Source organism: Solanum pennellii, chromosome 6 (genome assembly GCF_001406875.1).
Source record: "Solanum pennellii chromosome 6, SPENNV200".
Classification (NCBI taxonomy): Eukaryota; Viridiplantae; Streptophyta; class Magnoliopsida; order Solanales; family Solanaceae; genus Solanum; species Solanum pennellii.
In genome coordinates this window covers 47,035,608-47,060,744 of record NC_028642.1, presented here as the reverse complement: position 1 = coordinate 47,060,744, position 25,137 = coordinate 47,035,608, and the positions used below count along the sequence as shown (strand labels likewise).

Below are 25,137 nucleotides of genomic sequence, written 5' to 3'. Positions count from 1 at the left end.
GGGGCTGGCCGGGGGAGGGGGGGTAGGAGTTTAAAAATAAAAATTTGAAGTTGAAAATATTTTTAAAAAGCAAAATTAATTTTTTGGGGAAGGGGGCTGGCCGGTGGGGGGAAGGTCAAGGATGTGAAAAAATAAAAATTTTGAAATTGAAAATATTTTTTTTAAATTGATGTTTTTCCCAAAAGAAAATGTAATTTGAAATTGAAGGAGAGTTATGGAAAATGTTTTCCTTAATTTTTGAAGGGAAGTCATTTTCCTTAATTTTGAGGAAAATGAGTTGATTTGGAAAACATTTTCCAAAACTTTTGTCCCAACCAAACATGGGAAAATTGGAAAACATTTTCCAGAAAATGTTTTCCTTCATACCAAACACACTCTAAGTGTAAAATTATTCATTGATTTTATAAAATAGATAAATATTGTTGGACATTCCAAAATAATATAATGGACAAATATTGTTAGACATACCAAAATAATATAACGAACAAGTAGAGAAAGAATTTTAGTAGCTCAGTAGGTTAACTACCTACGCTTTTATCTTATTTGTGAGAATCCAAATTCTCATCTGTAATCTTCTCTCCCATTTCTCTTTTCCCTAGCCCATCTTTTTAAAAATTATTTCCGCATCCTATTTATAAATATGAAAATTTCTTATATAAATTATTTAAACTCAAAATACATATATTTATTATAAACGATACTACAAAACTAATTGACTCTATCAGCTAATACTATAACTCAATGTCCCATCATGTATAAGAATCTGAACAATTAACCAAAAACCTCTATAAATCATTTAAGAGCCATTATACTACAAAGAGAATATAATTCAAGTGGGAGTAATTAAACTTTACCAAATATCTATAAATTTTTTTTTAAAAATGGTTAATTAAACATATGCATGGTTTTTTCATTATAATTTACACATTACACATAAATTGCACAGATATTATTAGAATGTATGATCTTATCACGAGGTGCCTAATTATGAATATTATTTTAAAGCCGTTTCCTTTATTTCGTTTTTCTATTTTTAGACAAATAAAATTAACAACGTAATTAGAAGATATATTTGGGTTGTGGTTGCAAAATTTTGTGGGTGAATAGTTCAGCTGATGCACATATATTAACACTAATGAAAATAAAAAAGTTTCACCATACACGATTAACTCATGATAACTATATATCAAAAATTGTGGTGAGTAAGCTTAGATATAGGCGGGATTTTGAGATGATAAGTGGACTATTACGAAAAGGTGGATTTAAGATATAAATTTAATCGGTTAGATATTTTGGTTCTTATCATTGAATATCATTAAAATTATAAAATTATAGGTCCAACATTAATTCTCATATATATATATATATATATATATATATATGTATGTATATATATTCAATAATTACTTATGGAGGTGTTACCCAATTTTAGAAAGAAAACTAAAACGATATAGATAAAAAATTCAGGTTTCTAACATCTCTTAGAGAGGTGCACCCAGTAATCATCACATTATATGATATTACGAGTGTGAGTTCACACACATATATTTTAATATTAATTTAAAAACATAATACTACCTATATAATTTTGAAAAAAAGCATGGGTTCACGTGGACCTAGTGACCTCTTCCCTTTCTGAGTACGTAACTAGTATCATTCCATCATTAATCTAAAATTTCAAACTAGAGCTCTAAAAATAAAATTAAGGATTTGATATGTAATATAAATCATGATACTAGATTGATATGAAAGTTGAAGTTTTGCATGGACATATAATTTGTATTTTTTCTCATAAACATGAAAATCTCACAGTTGTGAAAATCATAAAAAAAAAAGTCAATTCTTATACAATCTTACCAAATGAGCAACTTATATTTCATAAACAATATATCCAAATATCCTAGGGCGTTACGCTGATATATAAATGACATATCTCCATGTTTTTTTTTATAAATAAATGTTTGTGATTACAAGCTTTCAAGTAAACGTAGTTTTATGAAGATTCATTTGTCAACTGTAGTAGTAAATAGTTAGATTTTAATATGATTTTTTTATATGGTATCAACCATGGATTAATTTTTGAATGATGGGTCTTTTATATATATATAAATAAAAACTTATTGATCAAGTCTACATTTTAAAAAAAGAAGATTTTTTTTTTTGAAAAATTTGAAATACGAGATCATGATTTCAAATTATAATATGAAATTACATGTTAAATTATTATCTTTTTTTATAGAGCTCATTACTTTTAAAATTAAACTTTTCATGAATTAAAATTATTTAAGCTCTAAAGTCTAAAGTAAGCATAAAATATGAAATGAGAATTTTAAAAAAAATAATTCTTATGGCATACGGAAAAAGGACGTGTCATTGTACGGTTTTAATTTCTCTTTTATGATAGTTCAGTTTTTTTTTTATTATTATTTCTTTTATCCTATGGTTGTATCATTAGCCATGAAATAAAGGAAAATATAATATGTATAAAGAATCAAGTGAGATAAGGAAAATCTTGATTAAAATTCCCAATTAGAGAAAGCGACTCATGTATCCATCTAATACGAATTAAGCATCTGATGTGTTAAAAGTCGGACTAAAGTCTGTTTGAATTGATTTATTTTATATATTTTATATTTAAATAATTTTAATACTTTATTATTTAAATAAAATAAAAATAACAAAGTGATTCGAAATATTTATTTTTAATCTAAATAAATTATAAGTTAAAACTTATATTTATAATATTTTAACTTATAAATCTATTTAAACAAACTCTTATCCAATCAGGATATTTCTGTGGTCCAATATATAAATATTCGTATTTCACACAACCACGCAGAAAGGTAATTAGGAGAATGAGGATATAGAATTTTGCAATCACTTTTATTGATAAGCACATGCTTATCTCTTTTGAGGACATCCAATAAACAAATAAATACCCAGTAAAATATAGAGTAAGTATTTTTTTTTTTCACATTATCAGATCATATAAATTGAGATTTAAAATCTTAAAATTAAAATATACATACCAAAATAATATGATGGTGTAAAATATCACTTGTTACATATTTAAACAGTTGCTGACAACACTTATCATGCACTTAGAGAAAATAAGTGAAGTGTTTGTTCCAGTTTTTAAGAGAAAATAATATGTGTTTTTGTAAAGAATAGTAGAAAATTGTTTTCAAAAGCTTAAGAAAAAAAAAATTCTTAAAAGCGGTCAAAGAAAAGAAAGTTATACTAGAAAACATTTTTTAAAAAACTTAATCAGATACTAATTGATGCTTGAAAGTATATATTTTTTTAAAAATAATTAGTAAAGCACAAATTACACATCACCAAAATTATTTTTTCAAAAAAATAAGTTAAAGGGTCACTGAACTAAATTTTGGGCAACTTACTTACTACCCATAAATGACCCTAGTACATTTCCAAAGGTCAGATTTTACCACTTGCTTGCTCGCAATGAAGTTCATTTTCATTTCATATCTATCTATAAAGAAATAATATTCCCTCTATTTATTTTAGAAGGCAGATAAAATATAGAATTCATCTAATTAAAAAAGATCTGATCACAGTAAATATGATTCGTCATTTTATATGGTAGAAAAATTAACTCAAGTGTGGGATAGACTAAAAGTGTGATACATACACGTATTGAAGTGCGAGGAAAATTGGTTGGACATTAATTATCATCTCAAGATAAAATACCACCAAGAAAAAGGAAATTATTAAGAGATGAACAGATGGTTTGGATCGGTTTTTCTCTAAAATAAAAACTAAATTAATCGATGTTTCATAGATTTAAATCACGTCAATTTTTATCAGATATTTGGGTTTTGTTGGTTTATTTTTTATAAATACATGATAATATTCTTCCACACACATATTAGGTTGATTAATTTCAATACAACATTTCCAAATCAAGTACTCGTTATGAAAAGAAGAAAACACAAGACGTACCACTCTTTAAATCAAGTTATATCTGTTGCTTCCTCCAAAAATGAATTGAATGCATTGTATATTAATTTTTTCATTTTCAAGTGATATAATAAATTATTTTAGCAAACGAAAAATCCGAAGGTTGACCATATTTGAACTAAACAATGATGACCAGTTAAGAAACTCAAAGACAGTTATTTTCAACATAAAATTTGGCTATGACAAACTAAAGTCACGACACAATCACAAACTCATGAACTGCAAGAGAGTACACCGATAAATGAACTGGAAAGAGACGGGTCAATTATCAGGTCGGATTGGTGATAGAATTGGTAAGTGTATATATGACAGAGAAGCACATAGATTGTGCATACGTTACATCCCAAAAACTAAACTAAAAATAACAAATGTACCCCTGAGGCCATGACTATCTCTGTAGTGCTTCCATGAACTCTAGCAGGGATTATAATCGACAAACTGCTAAAAATGTCTCCTTTAGAGATTTGTAGCAGTACAGCTTCAGAAGTTTGGGAAAACTAATTACCAGCATTTTTGCATCGGACTAACAAATTATAAACTAAATATCTTTTCTTTTTCCGCCAGTCAAATAGCATCCTGGACAGAAAAGCTCAATGCCCTTGAGTCATGATTGGCAGGGCAAAGAGATGGGAGCATCAAATGACATTCTGGATAAAATACCAGATGATTAGATCAGTAAATGAATAAAATTTCCTTCCATTTTGAGGTCCTGACCAGCCAGCTAACCTCATCTTTTTACTCCAATTTCGACTCTCATTTTCTCCTCTTTCCCTGGAAAAAGGAACAAATTATGGTTATACACAAATCTGGAAATCATAAACGGTACTGTAATCGGAAGAAGAATGAAATACTTACTGAGCTGACATAGTCATCCATTGACAATTGCTTCCGCTTCTTCAGAGCAGAAGGGCTTTCAGCTGCCTGTCTTGCCAAAGTGCGCTTTGATGGGGTCGTGTTCTGTTGGAATAAAAAACAATTAGCATCACTCTTATTTGTACCTGCAATACACGAATCAAGAGATTGCTATTTAACCTTCGCAAGCTTCTTTTCTTTGCGTGCCTGCCTTTCCCTCTCATCATATTCTTGATTTTCCCTCTCAATCAACCGAATAAGTGCATCACATCTTCTGGCAAGTTCTTGAGTGGTACGCGACTTCACAAACCAATCAAATTTGAACAAGGTTGATTGGCGAAATGCAGCCTTCAGCTCATCCCAATTTCCATGGCCAAGCTTGTGAACCATACATATCTATAAAAATAACCACGATAATCATTTTACCAGATAGTGGATTAAAACCTATATGTTCAACCTTGAATTTCAGTCCACTCACCATGAAACGATCACACTCCTCGTTATACAGCTTTCCTTTGTTCTGACCATACTGGATCTTCAATTCCAACCATGGATTTTTATACCGATCCAGCTTCTTACCAATTGCTTTCATAATTTCATCTCTCCGCGAAATTCTAGCCTCTCCTCTTTCAATGTTCTTAATAATCCTATCATAATCTGCAGATTTTACATCCATTAAACTAAAGTACAACTAAATGCTACACGCTCAACATGTATGGAAACATTAACCCGTAAGTAATTATAATTATTTGTAAAAGCCTAATTTTGCATGTAATGCAATTATCAAGAACTTTTTAGACAGTAGTTCTCTAATCCTAGTTTAAATCATCAATTAGCAGGGAATAATTTTTAAAGCCTTCTCTACCTAAACCAAGAAAATAAATATTACAAACAAACCTTTAATTTTTGACAAAGTACAAACAAACCTATTAATGCACTCACATCTCAAATTACAGCTCTGTACTCTTAATTGTCCTAAGCAGTGTTCACTTTCTTAAAAGGAAAAGCAAGTATTAAATAAAATGATACTAGAACAAAACAGTTGCAGTGGACCCACTGACTATCCGATGCAACTCTCTTTTTCAATGGTGTTTGGATTGGACAGCTTCTTCAGAAATCAAAATCAAGTTTTGGGTTTTGGTAAACCAACCATAACAAAAAGAGTGTTTAAAAAGAACCATTTTCTTCCCCGATTGCCACAAACTGATCAACACTATCACTTCGACCCCTCCTAAAAATTTCATCTAGTTTTTCCACCTTTTCATTGTGACCAATATACTTCTGTTCCACTCATTCATCTTTTGCTATTGTCTCAAGGTGTATAATAACTATTTACCTTTTTGTTGGATCTAGTTTTTATATTATCACCAAGGGTGTGGATAAGTGTTCAGTGACACAGAAAGAAAACCGTGAAGCCATAGTTCAAGACTCATCGGCAGCAAAATAACACTAGGTGATTTCTTTACATCTACTAAAGCCTTAGAAAGAGTTACCCGTTCTTGTTGGTGGAAAGTAACAGGCACCCAGTGGGATAGTCAAGATGTGTGCAAATAGGTCTGGATACCAATTAAAAAAAAACTAGCAGTTTTTATATTGCTATGGCACAATGTATTGTTAGTCTAAATGCATGTGATTCACATGAATTGATACAATATTCATAGTGGAGATGGAATTAATTATATGGCAGCCTGTGCTAGCTTATAATATAATATGTTGGCATATTGTTAGCTTTTTATTTGGTTGAAAAATATTTTCACGTTTTCCTAGAAAATGTATTTCTGAAAAAAGAGTGATCCTAAGATTGAGGTTGGGAGATCAAAATTTGGGTGTTGGGTCGGGGTCGAGAGTCAAATCCTAGGTCTGGACCCATTTCGGGTTGTGAGGTTTAAGGAAAGTTGAAAAGTATTTCCCTTACTCAATGAATGAAAAACATTTTGCCTAAATTAGAGGAATACAAGTACATTTGAAAAAATATTTAAGCCAACCAAAGTCAAACATGATAAAATTGGTAAATATTTTACTTCATACCAAACACACCCTTAATAAGTGTACTTTTTAGAGGCTCCTGCACCCGTACATATACTTAAGGGGAGTGCAGTTGGTGGATACACATGAGTTGTCCATATCTTATGAGATGTATAATATGGGTTGATTCATATTTGACCCACTTTTACATGGTTGGATAACCGATCCATTCAAAATGAGTTAAATCGAATTGATAGCCATAAATACTATCCATTTTGCCAACCCAAGTATAGTATAACCAATAGTTGTTACTTTAACCACAAATTAACCCACTGACTTACCATTTAGTTCTTTGTATCTTTCTTTGAAAACATAAGCATATCTTTCAACCTCCTCCTCTGTTTTCCCTTCCATTTCAGCAGCAATACTTTTTAAGTCATCGCGGCCATACTTCTCACAAGCCCTGATAAAAGTATTGAAGTCTCTTCTACTCCACATTGAAAATCCCTACATATCAAACTTGTCAACCTCCTCCTATAATAGAGGTAATTACAACCCCAGAATGAGTTAAGTTAGTAGACACACCTCTTCCAAAAGTTGCTCCTTTTCTTCCTGCTCTTCAGCCGTTAAAGGCTCTCCTGCATCTATACACATGAAACAACTCTGAGAACATTCAGAAGAAGCAGACCCCAATTATTTCCCATAAAAAAAATTTTAAAAAAATTAAGCTGTTTAAAATGGTATTAAGAAAATACCTTCAGATTCTTCCATCTCTATAGTGTCTTTAACCTGATTCTTCTGGTGTGTCTGTTGGTATAAGTAACACCTCTCTAAGCCATCAAAAAAACAACACAAAAAAGAGTAGCAATGGGAAAATTGAGAAATCCAAAACTTAACCAACCATGAGATAGCGCACTTCCTTCTCATACAACTCACTCAGTCTCTGTGTATTGAAGAACTGAAAGTCATGCCTACAAATGGCAAGGATAACCAGAACTGTGGTTAGGGGAAAAAATACTAAGGTTGCAGGAGACCTATGGTCACAGAACCTTCACTTTGAGATGCTAATACATATGACCCAACAAAATCAGGAGAGAACAAATTAGTACACAAAATAGAAAAATGTGCAAACAGAGACTTACAGCTGTGGCATCCGAGGAATCCGAGGCTCTTTAGGTCTTGCAGGGGCACTTTGACGCATGGTTTGCTTGAAATATTCGGACTCTGAATAACTAACCACAAAGGAGAGTCATGTTTTAACTGATGATAAACAAGTTTCAGTACATAAAAGGTAAAATTCAGCAACACAATATTATACATACTTGCGTTTTCTCTCTCTTTTAGGAGGTTCTATCCAATTGTCACTGACAATCTTCTTGAAATCCACCTTGTTTTCCTCCTTTATTGACACAATGCAAAGCCAGAAAGGCAATTTAAACACACAGATAGTAACTACCGAGCAAGGAGTCACCAGAAAACTGGACAAGTAAGCAATGTTACCTTCTCATCATCGAAGTCATACAATTCAGCAGCTGCATAAAGTCGGGAATCTAAAGTTAAGATGTACATAAGTTACAAAAGTCAAACAGAAATAATCAGGAAATAAAGTGCATACTGTCATCCATCTTAAACTTGATAGCATCTTCTGTAAACTTCTTCATCTTGGCATCAAGTTCAGCTGTTGCCTCTTCTCCTTTAGCTATTATTCTATCTATATCCTCATCAGTAATGGTGCTATCTTTAGCACTGAAAACCATTTCAGCACCAAACCGCACCATTTGCAGCAGCTCATCCTTGTTAACCGCTGTATCATGCATCACATCATCCTCAGTCAATGATTTCATATGCATCTCAAAAGTAATCAAGAGAAGGAATTTGTATGCAAAAATATCCTCACTTTTTTGCTCAGCTAGCCGCCCCTGCTGGATAACCAATGCATCAAGTGCAAGCTTTTTGTAAGCCCTTTCAATCACCTTTTCCTCAATAGTATACTGCATGAATAATTGAAAATCATGTCTCAGCATATCATGGAAGATCCCAAAGCAGCATCTTTTCAGTGCATGAACATATTAGCGAAAGAAATCGAACCTCAGTGCAGAAGCGGAACACTTGGACTTCCTTCTTCTGTCCAATCCTATGGGCCCGGTCCTGAGCCTGCAAATCAACCTGTGGATTCCTGCAATTTCATCAATGCAAAGACAAGATCAGAAACCATCATGTTTCCTGGGTTTACAAATCTACAACGTTTAAGATCCTCACCAGTCACTATCATAAAGAATAACAATATCTGCTGTAGCAAGATTGATACCAAGACCACCAGCTCTGGTTGACAATAAGAAGGCAAATTTTTCACTCCCTGGTTTGTTAAAAGCCTCAATAGAAGCATCACGATCCTCACCACCAGTATTTCCATCGATCCGGCAATACTGGTGACCTCGGAACAACAAGTAGTCTTCAAGGATGTCCAATAGCCTTGTCATCTGAATTAAGAAATAAAAAAAAAAGAGTTAAAGAGTCTGAAAACTGAAGATCCATAAAGCTGTTGAAACTTTGGATAGGGACAAGAAAATGAAGATAATTAGAGGGCAAAACCTGTGAAAATATTAAAACCCTTGAGCCACGTTCCTTCAATTTAGGAAGCAACTTGTCTAGAAGAACCATTTTCCCTGCATCAAGTTACATGAATTCTAAGGCATGTAGAAACTGCTACAGAAAATGGAAATTAGAAACCAACCCAGATGCATTCAAAGATATCGAAATATTACCAGCATTTTCTACAAGATGCTCTCCTGTTGTATATGGGGGTCCTGGCTCAGCACCTTGAAAAAGATATGGATGGTTACAGCATTTTCGTAGCTGCATTGCTATATTGAGAAGACGCTTGCGCTCCCCTCCAGAATTGACAACCTCAAGATCTTTCTGCAGCAGAGCCTTGTAGTACTGCTTCTGCATCTGGGACATACCGACCTTAAGAATGGTTTCTTTTTTGGGAGGCAGACCTTTCTCCACATCAGACTTCAGCCTCCTAAGAAGAAATGGACGCAGGACCTGCCCAAGCAACCAAAGATGAAAAGTCGGTTTATGTTTACAAGGCTTCTCCCTCAAAGTTCAAAGCCAGTGTAAAGCTGAAATTTAAAAAAATAACAGAGCAACTATTGTTCTATGTTCATCCTTTCAAACATAACCTTGTCCTATACCCTTCCTCTATTTTTGAAGGGGGAAGAAGGTCTCAAACCACATGTACTGCTTGGTCTCAATTATAGAAACTACTATTAAAAAGCAACACACCTTATGAAGCTGTTGGACCACTTCCTGCTGGTCAGTCTCACCAGAAATCTGGAACCACTCATCAAAAGTCTCAGCTGAGCTAAAGATCTCAGGTAGCAGAAAGTTCAGCAGTGCCCAGAGTTCATGAAGATTATTCTGTGTAATATCATGGAACTCAAACATCAATTAGACTGAAAGTGCAAACCAAGGACTATCACGATAAAAGGCTCACAAACATTGCAGCAAAGATGCAAAAAAATGGATCAGAAAGTAATTTTTTAAAAAGGAAAAGGGCTTGACTAGCACAACTAAAAGACATACATATTAACCAGGTTATTTATCAACATTAGTTGGAAATAGTTCAAGTATTCTTTGGTAGGAACAGTATTTGAAATCTGAAAGGTTGGGAGTGGCATTATATCATGCTACTTTGAAAATTTTAGATAGGTAATTTGTATTTAGGGAAACTGGAGTAAATTATGCAAAATAAAAAGTCAAGAAAATCCAGAATTACAGCCCACAGTACAAGTAAAGTAACAAAATAAGCATCACCTGAAGCGGTGTCCCCGTGATAAGCAATCTATAATTAGTGTTGTAGAGCCTCATTGTTTTTGAAAGAAGTGAATTTTCATTCTTGATCCTATGTGCCTCATCAATTATGATGTAACGCCAACTAAAGCGTCGTAGAGCAGACTTCTCTTTGATAACCATCTCAAAGCTTGTGACACATACATCAAACTTCCCTGCAACAAGTAGTTCCTCGCGTATGTATCTCTGTAAGTAAAAACAACATCATGGTTTGAACAGGCATTACAATGTGCAAAAGAAGAAAGCAAAGAGCCAATATAAGTTGTTGCTTACCCTTTCATCAGGATTTCCAAGGAACTTAACAGCACGTAAAACAGGACAGAAACGTTTGATTTCGTTCATCCAATTGCCAAGCGTGGATTTTGGAGCAACAACCATGTGAGGACCAGTTATTCCTCTAAATTCATGTAGGTAGCCCATCAAGGAGATGGTTTGCAACGTCTTACCAAGACCCTATGCAATATTAAGAAGATTAAATGACGATGCTTCTCCTTAAAAGTCATAATTGCAAAAATGTAGGGAGAATGGAGCATCTCAATACAGTTGCATATGACCATACTAACCATTTCATCAGCAAGTATTCCATTTATTCCATTCTCATACAGTCGAATCAGCCAGTTTAAACCAGCCAGTTGATAATCCCTCATCTTCCCTTGAATACCTGACAAAGTATTTATGATGTGATAACCGATGCTTAAAGAAGAATGAAATATGAAGGGAGTAACAGAGAAATTTGTCCCACATAGAAGCCTGTATCCCAAACTTCATCTGTTCAATATGACGTTATTTTCCGAAATACGCTTAAATTCAAAGCTTTGAGCAGGGCTACGATGTTTCATATAAAAGAAGTATAAGAGAATTCAACAAGTGAAAGCTCACTAACTTGGTTTTCTTTAAATTCACAGTTTTCAATAATGAGGCTCAATAACCTAAGGTGATTAGAGGTATTGAGAAAACTCCACCCCTGTAAAACTCGCTTATTTCTTTAGCCACCTTATATAAAAAAAAAATGAAACAAAAATATCCTGATTCTGTGCAGTCATCAATCACTTACTCACATGTTTAACTAAGACTATCACTTGTAACAACTTGACTAAAGAACCTTGCACAGAGCTACTCAAACTATACACCTCACAGGATTATTGAATAAGTAACTTCTTTTTAAGTAGGATTTACACCCGGGTATCTGATCTCAGCCTTCTCAGGGTGGACCTACCAGTTTAGTAACAACTTCATAATACACAGTTCAGTAACAACATCATATTACAAATACACTTATATCAAAATATATCTTACAGGAGGGTTGTGCCACTAGCCGTGTATTCCCAGAAAGTTCATCTTCATCTTTGAGATACTCTTCATCTTCTTCCTCTTCAGTTACCTTTGATGCATGACGACCCCTAAGAAAGAAAAGGTCATCAAATGGCCCATAATGAATCCACATACAGCAGTACCTCTGGTAGGTGAAAAAAATTCTCCTTTATATGAACAACATAAAGCATACTGGGTGAAGCATGTCCACCCAAATAATCATCTGAAATAACATGGTGTCATCCAACTCTAAAACCAAGTTGTATATGACTGTTACTTCAGGGCTTTAGTACATAACTTTATCTTATTATGATTAAGGAGAGCTTTTTATTCAATATTCACACTACAACGCCAGGAACTGCAGAACATGTAGAAAAAAGGAACCATGCCTCGTTTTTTAGATGACAACTCAATGAAGCCCATCAATGTCTCAGCATCACTTAAATCATGAAAATGAAGCAACTTAAGAAACAAGCAAACAATATGTAAGTCCTTGCCAAGTTATATAAATAGCAATGCGTATTTATGTTGTGTTGATCTCACGTTGCGAACACTTGCACTAAAGTCCCATTGATAGGCAAAGAAGATCTCATACTATATTGTAAGGAAGAATCAGATAGATAAACTTAAAAAACTTAATGTTTTCTTTCCTCTTGCTTGAACCACAGTTCCATATCACTCACTCCATGCACCTTAACATCAACTATTGAATAACAAAGAAATTCCAGCTGATTAGCCAAAAACGCACCAGTATTTTTAAGCTCTATAAGCCCCTGGGATCACAATAACCGCCTGTCATTCAGAAAAAACTAACAAATAAATATTCAGATGAGTTGCTCATACCTTCCTTTAGTCTTCTTTGGAGCGGTGGACTGTTCACCTTTGGCAAAATGTGCAAATAACTCAGTTTGCTGCAAGAGATACTTCAATCGCCCCTGTCCCTTGACATTCTGCCACAGATACATCAGCCTTGAGTATACCTTTTATGAAAAATTAAACGAAAGAAAAGGGGCACCAACAAGTATTCTCACTAAGATACCATGTCAGCCTCAATGGCAGCATTCTGTGAATCCAACATGTCTTGTATTTTCTGCTTCTTCATCCTCTGCATCTCTTTCAACCTGGCCTTTTCGCGCTTTGAGATTTCATTGACTGCAATCCCTTCCTACAGGTAGTATAGCACAACTAGTGAGTTGCAAAATAAATGTCTTAAAACTTCTCAAAACATGAAAGCTGCTAAAACATAACATTGTTATAGTTCGCTAAGTAATTCAATAAGGAAATTTCTGTGTTTCACTATAGTATGCCAGAAAAAAATATGACTCAGTCCATATTAACTTCAGTTTCTCTGATTCAAAAGCTCCTCCCAGAACATGCCCGCATGCTTGAACAATTTCAGTCTAAATGACTAAACCCCCTGGCATTACCAACTTAGGCCAGATATGAGCAAAATGCGACATGCTATTGGCATTAATTCAGCAGAACAACGAAATCCAGAGAGATGTAACCCTAATATTAGAATCACCATAACAACTCTAGCAAACACGTGAAACCGGCCGCGTTACAACAAATTACTGATCAAAACTGACGGAAACAGCAATTAGAATACCTCATTATCCTCATCTTCTTGGTCCGCTCCATCGCTAGGAGCATCATCGTCTTCCTCTTCGTCGGAGTCCTCAGCGGCCCTGGCGACGGCCTCAAGTTCCTCTTCATCTTCGTCGTCATTGACCTGACCTTGAACTTGCTCCTCCTCGGAACTTTCCGATACAGACTCCTCCGACGATGATCTATCTCTCGACGGTTTTCCCATGGCGACGATGCTAGGGTTTCTCAATTGGGAGTCGTAATGGGACTCGCCGACTAAGTAGCGAGTTATTAGGTTTGGAATATATACCTAACTCTCGCTAAAAGAACCAAATTATATGATTTTGCTGTTGATAAATATATATATTTATGATGAAATGTGAGTTCCCGCCAGTTGTGGGTGATGTACAATTTGGCGCCTTTTGTTATCGGGATGGAGTTTGATAGGTTTCGGGGAGATCAGCAGGATTATTTTCAGGGCAAGGAACGGAGTAATTATACCACTTATTCTTGAAAAATAAAATAAAAATAATGAGTTCTATAGAAGATTTTGAAAATCGAAAATTTGAATTTTTAATGATGTATTTGAATATGTATTTTATTTTTAAAAAAATAATTAAGCTTAAAAGATAAGAAATTACAACTAATGATACTTTATTTAGACAATGATTATGTATTATTTTATAATATACTGTTTAAAGGAGTATAACATTTAAAATTATATTGTTTTTTATCATTAAATAATATTACATATCGTAATTTTTAAAAGCTAAATCAATAAAAAATTGTAAAATGCGGTAAAATAATATTACTTAAATAATCATATATTATTATAAGTGGGAAGCTCCTAACTTAAAAGTTGAATTACCATTTTGTTTTTATTTTATTCCTAAATTAAATTAAATATTAATATATAATTAATTTAATATTAAATAATCATATTTAAATACATGCATCTAGACACAATGATTTAAGTTCTAATTATTTACATACTAAGTAAAAATTATTTATATTATACTAAATACTAAAAATAAGAAGGTGTAAAGTCAAACTTTGAAAGACAAAAATATTTTATAGAAAATTGTTAGAAATTATTTCATAGGAAATTGTTAGGAATTACTTTTTTAAAAAAATAAAAATTATCTATTCCTTCTCTATAATTAATGTGATTAAATGATTAAATTTGTTATCCTCACTCTTTAGTTAGTATAAATAAATGTATTGAATTATTAGTAAAAACAATCACCTTTCCCTCTACCCTATGTCTAAGATCACTTAACTTCTGAAAATTAACTTAAACAACTCTTCACCTTTTCGTCTTATCCAATGAATCTTTAGCTATATATATGTATCATGAAAAAATAATTTTTCTTTACCACTTGCCTCGTGTTGATGTGAATCATCAGACAATTTTCAGGTATTTTTTTTTTGTTTTGAAATTTTAATATTTGTTGATCCTCATTAGAATGATATTTTGTATCATAAATTTTATCTTTGTCATTTAAGATTATTTTTTTTGTTACGGGAGAAAAAAAAACTCTACTCCTTGTGTATTTCTTTTTACTATATATATTGTTATAATAAAAGTCTTAAGAAGGATATGAATGTTGTATTTATTCTTATCTGTTTAATTTTTTTGTATTCTTTACCGATTATACTTCTTTAATATAATCTTCTATGAAATTATGAATGTTATAAGTCTATTTTTATTAGTGCTGAAATTACTAATTTATGACATTTAAATTCGTTTTTAAATGTACTTTTATAATATTTATTTACTTTTATCTTTCCTTACTAATATAGTTTGTTTAAGTGGCTACATATTTGTGTACTTACTAATATGGAGCGTAATGAGAGATTATTAAGGATAAGTCATATAGATATATTCATATTATTAGATGCTATTGTAATATAATTATTTTTCCATATTTTTTGCTTGATGGTCAATGTACTATTCGATTATTATGAATTTTATTTAATTAATGAAATATAAATTAGTAAAACTAATATTTCTAATTTCGACATTATATAATAATTCAACTTTATAATAATTATATGGGACAAACGTGCAACGTACGTTTCCAAAACTAGTAAATAAAAAAATATTAAGATAATGACATAATAACACCGAGTGAATTTTTATATAACATAAAATATATAATATTTAAAATAATATTTAAATTAACAATACAAAAACATATATTCGTTTAAAAAATGAAAAAAATATCTCTGAATTATGGTTGAATAAAATTACCTTAGACCCAAACGGTTAAGGAAGACGCAAAAATTCTGTGGTTGTACCATCCGCATGACGTAGTTTTCCGAAGGCGACCGAGAAGTCTTTTTTTTTTTTTTTGGCTTTTTGTTTTTTTGTTTCTCTTCAATTAAAAAGTGAAGAGGAAATCCAGGAGCGCACGAAAAGCACCTATCGCCTACTGGGTCTAAATAATTGTCCTTGTTGACCCTTCTTCCTCGTTCTTTCTCCGCTCTAATTTACTCCCTGAGTTTTTCTCCGTATAGGTTATGGAGGGAAGAATTTTGTTAAAGGGTGTTATTTTTATGTGCTTAATTGCCTGTTCAACTGCTAGAGGTAATTTATAAATGCCATATACTACTATTGCTTGTTTTGATTTTGCAAAATCTCATGGTAGTGTATTCTATCAGACTGTATTAAGATCATATATAGTTTAAAAATACATCGAAAAACTTGAAGTTTTTTCAGTACAGTAGCAAGTAGAATTTGAAATTCTGGCTTTTGTCAAGCGAAACAGTTTCTATATAAATTGTTGATCAATTTTTTTCTCTCTTGATTATTCTGGATTGATGTATAAACTCTAATCGAGACCCTTTCAAACAGTTGCTGTTAGACCAAAGGTTTTTATTGCCTTTCATTGCTCATACCTGGACTGCCTAGCCTGGTAATTGAGGTCTATACATATTTTAAGTATTCCTCTGGCTTAAATTAGGGATACTTGAATTTGTTTTCGGCCTTGGTTGTGCATTTTTAACCAAGATGAGACTATTTCATGACTGGAAAAAGAATGGGCTAGGAATGGTTTAGGATGCGAGAGGAAGACAAAAATCTAATTAAGTTTATGACCAAGACGGATATTTTCAGCTGAGATAGCATTTTAAGCAGCCATATATGGACGTTTCATCTGAGACATTGGGCAAGTCTCAAATACTTTGTAAGCTTATAGTTGTATTGAGTTATCGAGATGGGCAAGGTAGTTCACTTCCCACTATGTATCAACGGATAAGTAGTGCTATCTGTGGATACTTTTTGAACTATCCTTATGGACAAATGGAAATTAAAGCTTCAAGTGAAGCAACCTAGATAAGGTTGTACAGGCATTGTTTGCGTTGTTATGTATTTATATGTAATATTTTGTGTGCAAAAATAAATTCCCAACAGATTCATTATATTTGCAAACTGATAATTAGCATGGTTGTGTATGACAACTGATTTATAGATAGCTACTTACGGTTAAGTTTTTTGGCTGTAGAAATCAAAGTGAAGGATCAAGGGGCAATCTACAATCACACTCTTGCCACCATATTGGTGGAATATGCTGCATCGGTCAGTTTTGTTACATTTTAAACAAGCAAGTAGGGTCAGAAATCTTTTAATTGAAGGGTAATTACTTACATTTGCTGATATATGGTTTATGATTTGGCTGGATATCGTGATGGCCAAAAAATTGAACTTTACCAATCAATGGTGGACTGAAATCCCAATTTCCAATTTCTTTATGTATAGTTTTAATTTCTATATTGCTTGAAGTCTTCTCACTCATTTTTGCTGCATCTGATTTGCAGTAATGTGGTTAATATATATTCCATACTTCACTGGTTCAAGCTGTTTTATTAGGGAACCAGTTACATTCATACTTGTGATGTTCTTGCTGGACTTTTGTCACCTAGAGTATAACAAAAATGACCTCTGTGTTTGTAGGTCTATGTGTCAGATTTGACTGAACTATTTACTTGGACATGCCCAAAATGTAATGATTTGACGAAGGTATTTTGTTTGGATATGTTGTGAATATATTCTTCAGGTTGAAGAGAAGCCTTATGTAAATTTCATCCTGTGTTATTCTTATATGATTGATTTGTCCAAGCCTTCATCTGTGCAGGGGTTTCAAATTTTAGAGCTCATTGTTGATGTGAGGCGATGTCTACAGGTGAAAATCAAATAGCACAAAATCGTGTGGTGCTCTCATTTTGAGGTGCTAATTTGATTCTAACTATTGATATCAATTTCAGGCATTTGTGGGGGTGGCTCCAAATCTTAATGCCATTGTAATTGCTTTCCGAGGCACTCAGGGAACCAGGTTTCATTTCTACTCTGGGCTGTGCTCATCATCCATGTGGTCTCATGTTTAATTTGACTGTATGGTGAATAAAACATATCTTATTTTGCAAATAAGAAGTCTGACTAGTTTATTGAGATGGATATCTTGGTAGACATATTAGAGTTTTCATACATAAGTCCTGCTCAAAAAGCATAGAACTTTAGCTCTCTTAGTCTTTTGGTGTAAAAGTGAATATGTACAAGAAGTAGATAGGTCCTTAGTTCTTCTCCATGTAGCTAGTCGTACTAAGCGCATATCATTTTTTCCAATGCAAATTCAAGTCGAAATGCTTAAAAGGGTTAATTTAGTCAGAAGGTATTGTTTTATAGCCCAAACCATCTTTTAGATCTTTGGGAAGAATGAATCTTGTGTAAAGATTTATAGAATAGACGAGATTGAGGGTAACAATATAAATTTCCCATATTTGTAGGTCTCATTTGGATCTCTTTTTAATCTTCTTCTTTTTGTAAGTCCCTTCTAATTTGATTCTATTTTCAAGGCAGTCTCATTTAGAAATTAATATCAGAATAACATTATCTATCTAAAAAATCAGTACTAGCATTCATCGTTTGCTTCAGCGTATATCCCTTGCATCGTTGCAAGTGAATGGCCTCATTGCACATTTTTTGCCTTTTTAACATTGGTCTTAACAAATAATAAACGGTTGAAAGAGAATTTTATCATTGCTTAAGTTCTTATAGGTTCGACAGCTGTCAGTGATCACAATAAGTGGGTATATTGTTTGGTACTTAAACATAAGTCCGGACTGCTGGCTATTTTATGTGGATTTTCTCACCTGATGGAGCTGTTTGAACATTCACATTTTATGGAGCAGTGGCTTCTTTTGTTCTGGTTGAATTATGTGGACCTTATCTCTTGTTTTATCAAGCTTAAAGAATCACAGTGATTAAAGTAAATTGAATCTCTCTAGTTTGAGAAAAAATACGGACCATCCCTCTAGCTTCACATGTTGTTCAGGGACCTTCCCTACTTTTTATGTTAGTTAACAAGGCCATTGAACTGGATAAGGTATGCAAAATATGCTTTTAAATGACCATTAGTACCCTTGAGCACAATGTCAATTTCCATGATATAATTCTTTTATGTTTTCAATATTATAATAATAATAATAATTAATTTTTTGATAACTGTGGTGTCCGCACTAGCTTGCACACTCCTCCGCTAATTTCACGATATGCTTGTCACCTCCAACCAACAATAATTACTAGGTAACTGTATATCCCTAGGATAGATGGGAAGAAATCACCTAGTGCTTTTGTCTTTATTGAGATTTGAACTAGAGACTTCATGGTTCACCCACTTCATTGACCACTAGGTCACACCCTTGGGTGCTTTCAATTTTGCTTTTTGCCCCCAAAAAGAAGAAGCTCCGGCAGTCATCAACACCACCCTTTTCTTGCTCGTTGCCACTGCCGCCTTCCAGAGGCTGAGCTAGGATTTGAAATTTATGGGTTACGAATTCTAGGATAGATAGTGGGTGTTAGTAATTGGTTTTTAAATTTAATTTTTGTACATATTTAAGGTGTGTTTGGTATGAAGGAAAAATATTTTCCTAGAAAATATTTCCTCGGAATATATTTGTATGTAATCTAGCAAACCATTTATGGAGGTGAGATGGGGTGGGGGTTGGGTTTCAAGGGTGGCGGAGGGTGGGATGGTCAAGAGGTGAGGGTTGGGGGTGCTGGATGAGTAGGGAAGAGATGATGAACTTGGAATCTCTCTTATGGAACTTGTTTTCGCTATTCCCATTAAGGAAGTCATTTTCCCAGTTTTAAGAAACTTATTTTCCTAAAGAAAATGTTTCCCAAAGCAAAAATATTTTCCTCCATACCACGTACACCTTTTGTAAATTTCTTAATACAAATACATGATTTGAATTAAAGTTATTAGGTTCAACCAAACCTGTACGTGGGCTTGTAGCTCCACCCATGTTGCCTTCCCTTTCCCAATCAAAGTCAGCCAAAGAAAAAGGGCCACATAAAAAGTGAAGGAGTTTTTGGTTAGTGGGCATTTGAAATTTTGCCATTAGCTTGAGATGATTGGGAAGATAAGTTTGTCATCGCTCAAGGTAGAGGAAGTGCATTTAGGTTTGCAAGTAGGCAGAAAGTTCAAGTAGTTCAGCTTTCTTTCTTTAATGGAGGAAAATATTGTGAAAGTGAAGAGGCTGGGAAGCTGACCAGACCTTTCATGTCTAATAGCCTATTTGGCCAAGCTTTTGGAAAGCCGAAAGTGTTTTTATTTTATTTTAGGGAAGTGCTTCTTTTAGACAGTTGAGATGCTTGGCCAAGCTTTCATGAAAAAACTAAAATGTGTCTGAGTAGTAGTAAATGTTGTTTTTTCTGTAGAAGAAAAAGTAACTTCTCCCAAGAAGGATTTTTGGAACCTTGGCCAAGCAAAATTGGTGTTTTAACATTGCCTAGAGTGCTTTTCAAATTAATTAGCCAAACACAAACTGTTGCTCTCAATGTATTTCTTCGGAAAACACTTATGACAAAAGCACCTTTTAGAATAAGCAGATTTTGGAAGATTTGGTCAGGCAGGTTATAAGTTGTGAAATGTAGCTCAAGAGATTCTTTTTTATCTTGCCTTGTGATTATGACTAAAATCTACTAAGCACTGGTGGATCTGTTCATATAAAGTAGTATGCATCTCCAACATATGGATGACTAAGTTCATTTGCTTTTTTGATACAGCATACAGAATTGGATAGCAGATCTATACTGGAAGCAGCTTGATATAGAATATCCTGGAATGGAAGATGCAATGGTGAGTGCTAAGTATTTGGAATCTATTCTGCTTTGTTTTGTGTATCTATCATCTTTTCTGCAGGAAGATTAAAGTCAGTTTTGCATCTTGCAGGTGCATCATGGATTTTATTCTGCTTACCACAACACAACATTTCGCCCTGGAGTGCTAAGTGCTGTTGAAAGTGCAAAAGAACAGTATGGAGACATTCCCATTATGGTGACAGGACATTCAATGGGAGGGGCCATGGCTGCTTTTTGTGGATTGGATCTCACAGTATGTTTTAAACTTGCTGCTATTTTATGACTTCCCATCGACTATATATTTTGACCTGCTTTTCCAATTAGATAGTTCAGGTTATAGAGTAACCTTATAAGCTCTACTGCGTTTGCACTCCCTGACGAATAGTAACATGTTTCGGTTTCCCACTTTGCTTCATGAATCATGAATTTATGATTTGACAACATGCATTTTGTATCTCTTTTACTAATATTTTTCTATTTATCAGTTGTAGATGTTCATACTTATGATTAGAAAAGGTGGAACTGTATGCTTGATTGATATTGTGACATAACAAGGCTTCACCCCTCCCCCATCCTCCCCCAAAAAAGAAAAATGAGCTAGTGTTTCTATTGATTTATTTTATGTATGCTTATTCCAGGTAAATTATGGCTCGCGGAATGTTTCAGTTATGACATTTGGACAACCTCGAATAGGGAATGCTGCATTTGCGTCCTACTATAGCAAATGGGTGCCAAATACAATTTGGGTCACACATGAACATGATATTGTCCCTCATTTGCCCCCGTACTATTACTATTTCCCTCAGAAAACTTATCATCATTTTCCTAGGGAGGTAACTATTCTACAAGCATAACTCAAATATTTTGGGCCTAATTTTTAATCTGTTTGAAAACCAGCTGTCAATTCAGTACTTGGAAAAATTGTAAGGAATGAAATAGTAACCTTCCGTGTAGTGAATATCTTGAGTATAGTGATTTAGCTATTCAAAAAGATTATTTATTCAAGAAAACAGTGTTACAAATTGAAGAATGTTGACTTGTACTTGAGCTCTTACTATACATCAAAGATAATTATATATTTTTATACATTGTTATGTGTTGCTCGCAATCCTAGTTTCTGCCTGAATAAATTGAAAGTATGTTGTCTTTTTTTTATGCAAGTTTCATCAATTTAATGGCTGTTGATAAAATTAATCGTCAGTTTTATTCTTGTATCTGAAATCTCCGATATTGCAGGTGTGGCTCCATAACCTAGGTTTTGGACTTCTTTCTTATACAGTCGAAAAGGTCTGTGATGATTCTGGGGAAGACCCTTCTTGTAGCAGGTAACTTCTCTGTCATGGGCTTATCTGTAATCAATTTACAAGAGAACTGCAGCTTGGTGTATATTAAACATAGTTTGTGCTGGTCAGATTAAAAAATAGAGGAGGAATCATTATAGTAAATTGGTATTAGTAAAGGGCACACTGCAATCTGTATCATTGTCACTATGCAACTTCCTCCTTTACTTAATGAAGGTTTGGTTCGTTCCACAAAACTGTGTAGAATAAAACTGTAAAGTCTCTGTAAGCTCTAAGCTCTAAGCTCAAAAAGTTCACTGGATTAAAAAAAAAGGGACATAAAGGATAAAACCAAAAATAAAGTAATAAAAGGGTTACCCTTCGGGGTGGCCCAGTGGTTTGAGCTTGGGACTTCCATGTTGGAGGTCTCAAGTTCGAAATGCCTTGCCAGCGAAAGCAAGGGTTTGCCTTCTGAGTCGAGCTCGTCGAGCCTGGTGCGGTTTACCTCTCCTATGTGGTTTGCGAGTTATTGCATAGGAGCGGGGTTTTATCCTGTGCGCACCCAAAGGGTAGCGGCTGCAGGTTTCCGTTATCAAAAAAAAAGTAATTGAAGAGTTGGTACTTTGTCCGACTAAATTACGGGAAAAGACGGAAGGTTGTAGTTTCTCTGTTGAACAATCATATGTGTAAGAGCTTCATTGGTTTTTCTAGGTACAGCTGTTTTACGCCTCTCATTGTCAAATTCTAGAAAGAAATTTCCTCATTCCTATTTTGTTTGACCTAATTGTTATATATCTAGTAGATAACATTCTGCTTTCACCATGATCTTTTCAATTACTCTTTTATCATTCTTTGATTCGATTATTTGTGTTTGGTCTTGTTTATAATCCTATTACCTTTATAGTTTGAAAATAATGCACTAATATCCATAGATAAAACTGAAGATTCATCAAGTCACCCCATAGGAACTGAAGTTTGGTCATACAAATCAGTTAGGAGATGGTAGTTCAAAAATATTCTTAGAGAGAAACGAACTATTTTTTTTCACTTTCTTCTTAGCAAAGGAATTATGATATCAATATTGATTTGAATTGTCTCATAGCCAAACGCTATTCTCATATATGAAACATGTCCAGTTACCAAAGGAGAGGCCTTCCTAGCCCCCGTCCCTTTACTGATTGTCCTTTGTGTTGTGGAGAACTCGCGGAATTTTGCTAGTGCTCTTGGCCTGTTTGCTAATTTTCTAAAATACTCCAGGTCAGTAACTGGTAGAAGTATTAAGGATCATCTGACGTATTATGGTGTAAGATTGGGAGGTGAGGAATCAGGATTCTGCAAAATTGTGATGGATGATCGTCTTGCTGCATATAGCAAAGTTGATATTGATGGAAATGTCAATCTATCCAGAGATTTTTCTGCTTCTGTTTTAAGGATGAATGTCGAATCTAATGAGGAAGGGTGGTCGATATAGTGGTTTTCTGGAATTATTTTCTTGCCTTTGGGGAGGTGAATATAGGTCCCTGGTAAGGCTAAATTTGAGCTGTATCCCAATCAATTGTGCAGTTTGGTCATACACTGGGGAGATCATATATTTTAGTGTTTTTTTTTTTTTGTATGTACATAACATTTATGTAAATAATTCTTACACTATTATTATTAACTAAACCCAGTGAGAATAGTGTGACGTGCTCAACTATGAAACAGAAGTGACCAAGTGAGTATTATCAATACAGTTCATTTAACCAAAAGTTAATTATTGATCAGAAAGCATGTACAACTCAACAAACCATATAATACTAGAACAACAATATAACAAGTGGGGGTCTGGGGAGAGTGAGGTGTACACAGACTTTATCCCTACTTTATGTACGGCATCAAACTGTGCTACAAGAATTATCCTTATATGAAGTAAAGTATAAACATTTGAATTAGTATGCTATCATTATTTTGTAAGAATATTCATGTTTTACACCATAAGGTTATTTTTCTTCTTATTTTGAGGAAATATGATTCTTTAAATGACCTTTATATAACATATTTCTCAAGTAAGGGACTAAAACTACAGTATTACTTATACACATCGAGCTAAGTTGGTTTATATGATGGTTGAAATGAAAACTTACCAATAATGAGTGACTAGAAGTACAATTCTTCCATCACAGAGTTTGTGCTCCATTGTTTTGTTTTTTTAAATCAAGTACTTGTAGGGAATATAATTTAAATACTTATGCTGCATCGAGTAATATGAATTCACAACCTAGCACACACTAATCTGTACTAGTAATAAATAAGTTGACATAAACTCGCATGTTTATAGTAATCATAACTGAAATTTCTCAGGTGCAATTAAACTATGCGATGAACTGAATCGAAAACTTATGAACTTGTAACCTCCATTTTCAGAGATTTCCTTCTCAACTGACGTACTCGTTTCGGAATACAAATTATATGTTAAATTTACTCCGTACTAGCCATTCCTCTTCTCCAATTTAGCTCCTTAATTATATTAAGTTGTTTTTCCAACATTTGACAACATAAAATTCAAAATTCTATAAATTTGTCTCTTCAAGAAAACATTACAAGTATTTTTCTTACTAAAACTATATTAAATAAAATTTCTAAATTAGTGTTACGATAGTTTATCCATCATTTTCCCCACCTGTCCAATGAAGGAGGCTAAAGGGGCTTTAACAAAGAGGGATCATATTCCGAACGTGGATCAACCTACACGAATGATCAATTAAGGATTGTGTAGAATAGTAAATACTTGTTCAGTCTTAAATCTTAATTAATGGTTTCAGGTTTGAATTTTATAATACAAAATTGACTTTGTTAGTCAAGTGATCTATTTCCCAATATGAGATTTTCTAACATAAATTTAAATTTAGTCGAATCCAAATACATACCATCTCCCCTCCGAGAAAAGGAAAAAAAAAAGTAAACCATAGCAATATAAACGAACCATCAAGAAATAATATTTAATTGCATGCATTTTGGTTGTATATTATTTATTAGTTGGTTAAATTACACGTAATCTTACTTCATTTTATAATAATAATAATAATAATGATAATAACAAGTTGAATCATTTTTTTTAAAGTTACGTAATGTCAACTGTCAACCAACTAACATGAAGGTCAAATGCCCAATAGATGCCCATAA

At 33.5% G+C, this 25,137-nt stretch overlaps 2 protein-coding genes across 2 annotated transcripts; one reads left to right on the top strand and one right to left on the bottom strand.

The window, feature by feature from the left end:
• Positions 1-4,223: 4,223 nt before the first annotated feature.
• On the bottom strand, positions 4,224-14,004 carry LOC107023235 (ISWI chromatin-remodeling complex ATPase CHR11-like). Its single transcript, XM_015223860.2, has 25 exons — positions 13,574-14,004; positions 13,004-13,129; positions 12,808-12,914; positions 11,950-12,053; positions 11,217-11,314; positions 10,927-11,106; positions 10,618-10,839; positions 10,087-10,221; positions 9,564-9,846; positions 9,391-9,464; positions 9,058-9,278; positions 8,887-8,974; positions 8,696-8,789; positions 8,414-8,602; positions 8,299-8,330; positions 8,121-8,197; positions 7,941-8,030; positions 7,700-7,769; positions 7,554-7,605; positions 7,384-7,442; positions 7,140-7,305; positions 5,312-5,490; positions 5,014-5,229; positions 4,837-4,938; positions 4,224-4,752 (listed from the first exon to the last, which is right to left on the bottom strand). The coding sequence occupies exons 1-25, from the start codon at positions 13,775-13,777 to the stop codon at positions 4,735-4,737; spliced, it is 3,186 nt and encodes a 1,061-aa protein (XP_015079346.1). The 5' UTR covers positions 13,778-14,004; the 3' UTR covers positions 4,224-4,734.
• A 1,918-nt stretch (positions 14,005-15,922) lies between these two features.
• LOC107022830 (lipase-like) lies at positions 15,923-22,024 on the top strand. The gene is made up of 9 exons (XM_027918094.1): positions 15,923-16,141; positions 17,058-17,131; positions 17,507-17,572; positions 17,688-17,735; positions 17,818-17,885; positions 20,621-20,693; positions 20,787-20,948; positions 21,334-21,528; positions 21,932-22,024. The coding sequence occupies exons 1-9, from the start codon at positions 16,075-16,077 to the stop codon at positions 22,022-22,024; spliced, it is 846 nt and encodes a 281-aa protein (XP_027773895.1). The 5' UTR covers positions 15,923-16,074.
• The last annotated feature ends 3,113 nt before the right edge of the window (positions 22,025-25,137 follow it).